Source organism: Limulus polyphemus, unplaced genomic scaffold, assembly GCF_000517525.1.
Source record: "Limulus polyphemus unplaced genomic scaffold, Limulus_polyphemus-2.1.2 Scaffold2177, whole genome shotgun sequence".
NCBI classification, from domain to species: Eukaryota; Metazoa; Arthropoda; class Merostomata; order Xiphosura; family Limulidae; genus Limulus; species Limulus polyphemus.
This window is the reverse complement of record NW_013667787.1, coordinates 174,237-185,247: the sequence shown is the minus strand read 5'-3', so window position 1 is coordinate 185,247 and position 11,011 is coordinate 174,237. Positions and strand designations below refer to the sequence as shown.

Genomic DNA, 11,011 nt, shown 5'->3' with positions numbered 1-11,011 from the left:
GGCATCATCACCCACCGCCAACTCTTGGGCTACTCTTTTACTAACGAATAGTGGGATTGACCTTCACATTATAACGCCTCTACGGCTGAAAGGGCGAACATGTTTGGTGGGACGGGGATTCGAACCCGCGGCCGGCAGATTGCGAGTAGAGTTCCCTAACCACCTGGCCATGCCGGGCCCACATTACTGCTAAATGAACAACAGTTTTGTATTCTGGGTCTTATAGCATGAAGCACTTTCCTACGGATATGTCAGAATATCGGTTGTGAAGTTGTGTTTGAAGGAGTACCTCTGAGTATATTCAGACCGCTCTGCCACTTGGTTTTCGTTTTCTCTAGTGGTTTGCAACCCTCCTCATCATCAGTGATATGATATCCATCATTTTCTCTCTAATCACTGTATAGTCGGATTATCAAATATTTAGCCGTTTTCGTAATACTGCTCCAGTGTCGTCAGCAAGCAAGTCAAGGCGTTAATATGAAAATTAAGGATTATAGCATTAGAAAAACAAACGAAAAAAAGTGGTAATGATAAAATTACAGATTTTTGCGTACAGATAAACGAAATGAACCAAGATGACGCAAAAAACACGGAGGTCGAGAGGATTCAATGTGAATTCGGAGAATCGCGAGATAGGCCTTATATTTTTGGCAAAGTTCAAGTTTAGCAAGTTTTGTTTGTTTGTAACTAAGCACAGAGCTACACAATGGGCTATCTGTGCTCTGCCCACCATGGGTATCGAAACCCGGATTCTAGCGTTGTAAGTCCGCAGACATACCGCTGTGCCACTGGGGGGCATGTTTAACAAAACAATCTAAATGAACAATATTAGAAGTAATTACTTTCTTCTCATAAAGAAATCTTATATTTTTGATAAAAATAAAATATTTTCGTAACTGCATCTTTAAATTACACAGACTTACGCTTTCATTTTTATAATTTTGAGAACATGATTTTATAATACTGTCCTACAGGAATTTTCGGTTTCTTTTCAGACTCAAAGGAGATTCATAGGCTCATTGAGAAATAGTATAAGGTTGATACTTTATATAAAAAATAATAATTGTAATTGTAACAATATTCTTTATAATGTCCGGGTTGATACTTTATATAACAAATAATAATTGTAATTGTAGCAATAGTCTTTCTAATGTCCGGGTTGATACTTTATATAACAAATGTAATTGTAGCAATAATCTTTCTAATGTCCGGAAGTAAACGGTTAAACTTGTTGAAGTTTCCTTTTCCGTATAGGAATTAAAACAGGTTTTATAACAACTTTATAACGATTCGAACAATTTCTAAGCCTGACTTGGCTACGTAAAAACAAACGATCCACTAAAATCTGACTGTTCATTGAAACACTTGGACTAAACTGTATGTATAGTTGAACTCATTAAATACTTACTGTTTCATCCCATGAATGTGGCCTCTGGCCCATAAAACTATATACTGTATTATGAAAATATTATCAAAATACAAATTGGGTGGAATGAAAGAAGAAAAGTTTCTTAGTGGTTGTTTGCTTGTTTCATAATTCATGTGTACAGCTACACAAATTTTGAGTTGATGTAAAGTCTAAATCCACTACTATGGAACAACAATAAATTTATATTGGTACAAATGTTGACACTTTCACGTGTCCTCTTCAATCCAATTTTTGTTTGAGAGTTTTTTTGAGAACATTTGAGTTTGGGTACACAGTGACAGTTTACCAGCGTGAATAAACGAAAGATACCGATGATATGGTGTGAATCGCAAAACCATAATTTTAGAAAGACATGTAATTATAATAATAAAACATACTTTATCTACTACGCCCTGACATGGCCTGTTGGTTAGTGCACTCGACTTGCAATATGTTGGTCGGAGGTCCGAATTCCATCACTGAATATGTCCAGCGTTGCTGTTGTGGGAGCGTTACAATGTAATGCTAAAAGAGTACCCCCTATTGTTGACTAGCTGCCTTCCCTCTGGTCTATTTTTTCAAAATTAGGGACAGCTAGCGCAGGTAACTATCGAGTAACTTCGCGAGAAATTCAACAAAACAAACTTTCTCTATTTCGTTTATCATTGGAAACCGGTAAACTGATGTTAGAATTAAATTATTATAAAACAGATAATTTCCAGAATGAAAGCACTTGAACTCTAAAGAGGAAAAGTCTACAAAAAAAAGGAAAGAAAACGACAACATTACAGTAATTTTAAAATAACACGTTTTAAAATAAATTGGAAGAGAGTTATTTGTCTCGGGAACTAGCTATTTTCCAATAAATTATGTGCATATTTTAATAAAATTATTCTATATTGTAATATTCGTTATTGTAGAGAAATATAGTTTCCGTGAAGACATGAATGTTTAAAAAGATGTCTATATGAAATCAATCATTTACTCCCACACGGTTTGCACACTAATTAAAGGATTTTACTGCATTTTAATATATGTCTGTTTCTACTGATTTTTAACAACTTTTTGAAATATTTTGTTAAATGAAATGAAATTACAGTCGTTGTACATGATTAGCATTATGATACTTCTACCGTTAATTTCTACGATAATTTCCAGAAGTTAAGAGATAAACATGTTGATATTTACTTTTACATATAAGAATTTTAGAAAAAAAAGTGTGTGTAGATTTTTAATTCCTAACTTTTAACATGGTTTTATTTTATATATTTATGTCGAATAAAGAAAAAACAGAAGTAATTGGAGTAAGTACCTTACGAGCATTATTTTCAGTCTTACATGTTAAAGGTTAACTTGTTTGAAGCGTTGGTCTATTTTCTGTCGTATTGTGTTGTTCTTGTTTTTTCTGTTTTTCTATTCTAGATAATATAATTCGTTTTTTATTAAATTGTACGTTTCTTTCATACGTGGGAGAAAGAATGATTTGTCCGTTTGAGTGATTGTAATTTATTTACAGTATTACTCTATTTTTCTACCTCAAACAACTTACTCCCTTTTCCGCTCCTTTATACAGTTGTTAATGGCAGGACATCATTCCGCTTCGAATTCCTGTGACCCATGCCAACCTGCTATACTCGGGAACCCTCATGCACCCTCACGATCCATCTGTCCCCTTCCTTCTTATGAAACGCGTCTCTTGTCTAGCACGTACCCACATCGTCTAGCAACAGGGAATGTACCAATGAACGGACTATACCGAGCGACTTACCCAGACCAAGCCGGTTACATGGCGGTGTTAGGGTCGAGTCCAACGGCTTTATATTCTTCACTGGTAGGTATTGAAAAGTTATGTAAACAAATTATCATATCTCTAAGACGGCGAAACTACTCATGAAATGCAATAAAAGAATGGGATATTTTTTTTGTATTTTATTCTTGGTTCATAAGAGTATGAACACATTCCGGGTTATAAATTGTGTCTATATGTTTTTGATATGCTTTTATAATTAATTATAGACTTCGATACTCATGACTGCAAAATCAACGGAAGAAACTTTTATGATAAAGAAATCTCGATAAAATGTAGCTTTAAACTTTGTAAAACAAAAGTCATTTCGTTATGCAGTAGTTCTGTAAATACTAGCGAACACTTGGGCCTATGGCCCACATTTACAGAGCCGCTATAATGCAAATTTAAATCTTGAACTACTAAGGGGTTGGGTGAAAAGTTATACTTTTGTGTAAACCTCGGAGCCGAGACGATTCCTCTGTCATCATTTAGTGAACCCGTGGGCCACATTTACATAGCCACTATAATGCAAATTTAATGCTTGAACTACTAAGGGGTTGGGTGAAAAGTTATACTTTTGTGTAAACCTCGGAGCCGAGATAATTCATCTGGCACCATTTAGTGAACCCGTGGGCCACATTTACATGGCCACTATAATGCAAATTTAATGCTTGAACTACTATTTTGTACCTTTTCAGTTTAATGATCATCGCCGCTATAATGCAAATTTTATTTCTTTAACCAAGTTACGAATGGTAATTAGTATGCCTACTTATTTACGTGCTCTAATGTAAATAAATGCCAAATTTGGGGTCCGCTTTCGAGGAATTCCCGTAAAAGTGTTTTCGCGAAATACCCGGGTTTCCTATGGGATTGGATGAAATGTTTTACGTTTGTGCAAACCTCGGGGCCGAGAAAATTCGTTTGGCACCATTTAGAGGTTTGATGAGTCCAACAGTTCATTAGAAGGTTTTTTGGGGGGAGGGGAAATCTCGTTCCTCAAGGGGTAGAGTGAAAATTTTTATTCCTGTGTAAACCTCAGGACCGAGATGGTTCGTTTGGTACCATTTAGAAGTTGTTGAGACCAGCGGTTTAGGAAGGGTTACGTGACACACGCACACACACTGAATCTTATTATACAGGTATTTCAACATCAGTTGTTATAAAACGAACGGATGTAGAACAAAAGGCTGTTGTTATTGTCATGTTTAATTTTTATATATCTTCTAGAATTTTATAAACATATAGACTTTAATTGTTCTATTTAATTATGAAAAAGAAAAGCCTAAAAATCTTAGACTAATCGTTAATTATGTTTCCTTATAAAAATACTGATGAATAAATATGTTTAAATTCTTGACAGTTCAATGGATCTTATTGTATCAAATGAGTGGCGACTGCACAGTTTTTATAGCAGTTTCTTGGTTTATGAATTAGCACATAGGAAGTTATTTTATCTGTTCTAAATGCTTAATATCATACGATACTATGTATGTGTGAATCGGTATTCTATAGTTGAATTCTTTCTTCTGAATTAAACAAGAAAATCATCCAGAATTAACATTAAAGTCTGATCAAAGCAAGCTACTTTCATAGATCAGAACTAAAAATATGTTGTTCAAACTATCTTATAAGACCACGTACAGTTGTGTCGTAAAATATTTATATTTAAGAAAAGCTAACTTCTACTTGTTATCATACAAGTCTGGAATTAGGAAGGCAGAGCTTAGTATTAAATATGATCATTATTAGTCAGCAAGACGTATTACAAGGATTACGGCCGAAAACATTGCTCACAGCAAAGGTACCTATTTAATGAATTAATGCATTCTAAACACTATAATGTTTTGTTTAATGGCATTGCATAATTGTACTTAGGCTGATACGTTAAATTAGATATATTAATTGCAAGGTTAATATTTAGTTCTAATTCATGTAGGTAACTTACTTTGATAAAAGGTGAGCTCACCTCCCGTTAAATGTTGTCATGTTTAGAACCATAAACCTGTATTAAGAGTGAAGTTAGGCCTAAATATTATCACATTAGTACAAACTGAAATAGGAGTAACTGATTATCATGACCTATTAAAACACGTTAGATATTTCAAAATTTTACCATGAACTTTGTCAGGAATACCACACTGACTAAACACTTTTCACTAGTTGAGTTGTGATAAAGGTATGTTAACCAGTACCAGCAGTTTTGATTTTAATCAAATACAGATAAATTATATTATGAAACCATTTGCTCGAATGGGTCTTAAGTCTCATAAGATTCGTTTATTTCGCTACGTAGATTTGCATGTCAGTAACTCTGAAGACTTTTGTTTTTATGTGATATATTTTTACCAGATATGTAGATAATCTGTTTTGGAAGAGAAATACACAGGAAAAGCTAACGTGCTATACACACACATATATATATATATATGTGTGTGTGTGTGTGTGTGTGTGTAGAGGAGCTAAGAGGCAGAACAGTGAATTCCTGTTGAAAACATAGAAGCAATCACGCAATAGATATGTCTCGTCAGTTAACAGAAAAAGGAAGATATACAGAACAAAGAGACATACATAATTTAATGTGTCTGTGATGTAGACACAATAAATTTGGACTAAAATATATTGTATTCAAAATATATGAACATTAAGAATAAATAAATAATTATCACGAAAACAAAACCTATTGTGACCTAATAATTTAGCTTTGAGTTATTTATATGTTTGTGTATGTATATTTACAAGACGGCTGTGATGAACTCTATAACAGCTCCATAACTTCAAACAACTCTGGTGTTATCTATGAAAATCAGAATTTGGGTAATATGAAAAGGTAATTGCAAGATTGTTGCCAATACCCAAAATATCATATTTACTCTATTAGAGCCTAATTACCGTAATTTTAAATTTTTACAAGTGTGAAGAAATCTTTTAAACAAATGAACTTCTTTTAACACTAACTTTTAACAAATATTCCTAATCTGATATCAACTATATTTTCACCAGGCCACTGATAGTAAACGTTATTATATTTTACGATAATTTTAAAACCCTGACAAAATGTTTTAATCAATACAAATAGTAGTCAGTTAGGTTCTTCTAAATTGACACGAACATGTCGTAAACTTATGTACAAATTGTTCCAGTTTTTATCAGATTTGCTATTAACATACTCATGAATTGGTCAATTTGTAAACCATAATAACAAAATTACACTTTTTGAATAGTACAGTAACTTGGATAAAACGGTCATAATAAGTATTACAAAATCTAGACTTATACATGTTCAAAGCGTTTGATTAAGGAAAAATTTAATAAGAAAAAAAGAAGACATCGTTAATTAGTCTCGTTGGAAACATACCAATTCACAGAGATAAAAATATATCTGCTCTGTAATTAGACAGACGGGCATGTTTGTACCATGATAAATACTTTGTTTTGTTGCCTTACAGGTTCCATATAACTTTTGCTAATAACAGTTTTGCTTCTGCAATTCTGTATTGCAGACTGGATCGTATGATTTCAAAGATAACAGAGGAACATGGAGCTCTTTACCTCAAGCTGCTTCTTACTATCCCTATGATCCGGCAGTATTTGCAGCATACGGGAATTTCTCCGAAAGGTATGTTTCCAAAGTTAATACATAAGCAATAACACTTAATTTTTTTGTTTATTAGCGAAGACCAATGGATTATTCATTATATTAGTAGCGCTCGTTAACCAACATAATTATCTTTTCTATTTAAAAAACTAACTGTCATTATTCCTGAGTTCTGAAAACGTGTTGTGAGTTTTAGATAAAATAGTTGTTTTTAGTGGTTCCATTTTCAGCTTAAACGGATTTATAAATCTTGCAACATCAAACAAATCATGTTAGTTACGTGCGTTGATGTGGGAAACAGTTCAGGTTACACAAATCACCCTAGTTATACAGACAGATCCTGATATCACATCAGCGTGTTACATACATTACGAATAAAGTGTATGGTCAGATTATACAAGTCACGTTGTATTGGTGTTTCTGTAAAGGCAACCAATTTCTCTTTTTACATTTACAAGAGTGAGAAAACATTTTACTTGTCTGTACAAAAAGTCATTTTAAACAAAAGTATTAAAACCTTATCATTCGCGGACTTTATAAGGATTGAGTATCACAAACTTAAGAGTTTTTGATAGTATAGCGTACAGCAAGGTAATCTTAAAAGACACCGGTATCGGTAAAGTTAATTTTGAATTCAACTACTTCTGTTTTGTAAAGCTACTTTAGGCAACAAGTCACGTTCCTAGAAAGAGATAAGACAAAGTAAAGCTATAAGTTTATTTTCCCTTAAAGTTATTTTGAAACGACACATAATGTATCAGGCAAGATCACAGACCCAAAACATCTTTATGGAGTTTCTTACCTTACAGCTTTGAATGAAAATAGACTTCTAATCAAAGAAGTTTTTCCGCGCTTAGTAAATTCTAGAAAATATGAGAACATGAAATTATATACACTGGGCTCGTCAAAGTTTTTGTGCATTGTTTTTGTTCGCACTTGATTTTTCTCAGTTTCGTTTGTTTGTTTGTAACTAAACACAAAGCTACACAATGGACTATCTGTGCTCTGCCCACCACGGGCATAGAAACCCGGATTCTAGCGTTGTAAGTCCGCAGACATACCGCTGTGCCACTGGGGGGGGGGGCATTCTCAGTTTCAATCAATTTTATTTAACAGAAACATACAAAGAAACGCGGCCAAGGAGTTCATGTTTTAATAAATCTGCTTTATATAATAACAGCAAGTTCGTTACGTTTATTTTTATTCTGATAAAAAAATTGCCACGTCAGTTGCTACCAGCAGTTACCTACATCCCTATGTAAATACAAAGAAATGATTTAAAAAATTGCTGTACGGGAAAAATAATTACGTGATTAACGTTTTGAAGAATGTTCATCGGGTTTTGCCCAAGCGACCTTCAACGGGTACAATAAAGGTCGTTTGACCGAAATGTTAACTACATCATTATTTTCTCCTTATTGCGATTTTAACCAATTATTTGCATCTGCAGACTTTCTTATGCTGTAGATGCATTTTTTTGTTATTCGTACTAGATTACTCTGCAGGTCATGTCTTATATACTTTATATTAAATAAAACATGTTAGTTTATTGGTCCAGCATTGTATGTGTTTTCTGTTCGAAGCTTTGACACCAGCGACTGTTTCAATTTCTTTTTAATCTATAAACGCCCTATTGTACCAAGGAATAATACAAGAATCTCTCAAACACTACCTGAAGCTTCTTTCAAAACTCATTTACACATTTCCTTGAAGACCGATGTAACATAAGAGGAATCAAGTTCTTGTATAAATTAGTGAGCACCAACATCTGATACAATCGTAAAGAACAACAAAATGATCATCTCCAACTTTTGGGTAATTTAACACTGTACAGTATCACCTTCATCTTACTCGCTTCTTCATGAGAACGGCAATGAGTATTCTAGGAAACGAAATTAGCCTGTGATTCCAAAACTACGAAAAATTAAAAACAAACCATCATATAATGGACATTAGAGTAAAATTTACTGTTATGAAGATAAATTGTTAAGTACATGAAAAATGAAACATACTGAACACTACACAGTAAACACTTATGTTTAGGTGCTAAATAAAATTCAAAATTCTTAGACGTTACGTTTTTCATGTTCTTTAAATCTTCACCTTTACATCATATTTCGGCTTTCTTGGATAATTTCCACTCCAAGTGGGTTTTATGTCCATCACATTTTACACAGTGGACACATGTTTTGATATATGATTTTGTACATAGTGGAAACAAATTCTGATCACTGATTTGTTCTGTGGTGAAAAGATCAACATGCATTTTTAATCAAGAGATTACTATGTAAAAGTGCCTAAGCTTTTTTTGTAAGTACAATCTCCACCCATTCATAGATACTAAATCAAATGTAATAAAAATATAGAAATGTAATATACAGTACTTTCTAATAGACTCTGTATACTGTAACTTTTTGCACATTTTTTTCAGGGATATGTTACTCTGATTATTACTTTTTACTTTCAAACCGTTATTCAGTTACTAATAATAAATTGTCTACATAACAATTTAGGAATGCCTATGTCTGTGCTGTTGTTGATTTTGTAGTTTGTTAATATTTCCAAGTTTTTTTTTGCCACTCACTAACTGTTATTGTAGCTTTCTATATTGTCCTATTTAGTTGTTAAATGTGAATATCACAATAGTCTCGTATAGTTACGTAACGCATAATAAAAAATTAATTTAACATTGTCTTGTAGATACGGGTCACCTTTGGATGGTGTAAACAGAAGGAAAAATGCGACTCGGGAAACTACAAACACTTTAAAAGCCTGGCTATATGAACATAGGAAGAATCCTTATCCTACCAAAGGAGAAAAAATTATGCTGGCGATATTAACCAAAATGACTTTAACACAAGTGTCCACGTGGTTTGCTAACGCTAGGAGACGCTTGAAGAAAGAGAGAAAAATGACGTGGAAACCAAAAACCAAAACTGGTGACGACAGAACTGTGGATTTGAATGTGGATGAAGTGCCAGCTAGTGACGACGATACTTCTGAAAACGAGAATGAAGATGATTCCTTTAAAGTTGACCACAATGATGCTAAAAAGTCGAGAGGTAAGTGCATTATTTTCATTTTATATATAGTTTGCTTCTAGCAGTATCTGCCCGTTATAAACAGTCACGAACTGATGCTACCAGAGAGTCTACAAACAAATCTCGATTACTGCTGGCGTTTGATATCTTCAAGGAAAACCGACAAGTAGAATAACATCGCAGTTATTAGATTTATTACTTTGTGTGTTATTTCCAGTCAGAAACACAACTAACGAAACCCACAAAGCACTATATTTTAATTAGGAACTTAAATTAATACTAAAAGCCAATAGAACATTTCTATATTTTTTTCCAAAGGTCTAGTGCAGTAATCTTGATTTTATTTTTCAGTTAAAAAACAGTATAAATCTGTTGAATAGAGTTGTTTAAACATTTGTTTAACAACAAGTAAAAGCTTGGAATGGTCTATTCTTTCATTGAGGGTGTGTTTGTGAGCCAAACAAGTTTCGGAGAATTCCACTCCTCATCAGTGACCCTGGACACTACCACCAATGAAACTGCAGACCAAACCAAGCCTTTATAGTAGTGAGATATCGAAAATCGAAATGGTGCATTTAAGTGTTTTACACTCACAAGTATAAATCTGTATAAACTCTTTACAACTGTTCAAGATATATCCAAGTAAACTCATTAATAAATTGTTTAACTAATAAAGCTAAAGGATTATCATAATATAGAAATTAAATCATTTTTTAAATTTCCGGGAAATATCTATAACAATTGCCAAAAGTTACTTACAGTCCGAACATTACGAATCCATTAGGTCGTCAAGAAATTAGTGTCGCATTTTGGAACAATTTCATTAATCGCCCCCCCCCAAAAAAAATTACATCACGTATAATAGTTAAATGAACCGCCTAAACGTCACGTTAGTGTAGCTTATATAATGTGTAAAGTTTAGTATAATCCCTTATAGACGAGGCACACATTCGGCATGCAATGCTGTTTGAATACAAGAAGGGAAGCAACGTCTCTGTAGCCACAAAGAACATCAAAGAAGGTTATGGAAATATTTTGAACGTTCGTGTCAACGATGGTTCAGCAAATTTCGTTCAGGTGACTTTAGCCTTAAAAACTGTGATGGCAGGGGCCAACATGTTGGAATTAATATTGATGCTTTGAAGTCACTTGTTGAGTCTAACCCAAGGCAACAC

General features: G+C 33.5%; 1 protein-coding gene across 1 annotated transcript in view; it reads left to right on the top strand.

Annotated features, from left to right (window-relative positions):
* The window catches only part of LOC106466174 (iroquois-class homeodomain protein IRX-6-like), a 28,387-nt gene that overhangs the window by 9,989 nt on the left and 7,387 nt on the right, over positions 1-11,011 (top strand). Inside the window, exons 2-4 of the mRNA XM_022394139.1 lie at positions 2,982-3,239; positions 6,701-6,816; positions 9,496-9,857. Of these exons, the coding sequence (XP_022249847.1) occupies positions 2,982-3,239; positions 6,701-6,816; positions 9,496-9,857 (736 nt within the window). The remainder of the gene's footprint in view (positions 1-2,981; positions 3,240-6,700; positions 6,817-9,495; positions 9,858-11,011) is intronic.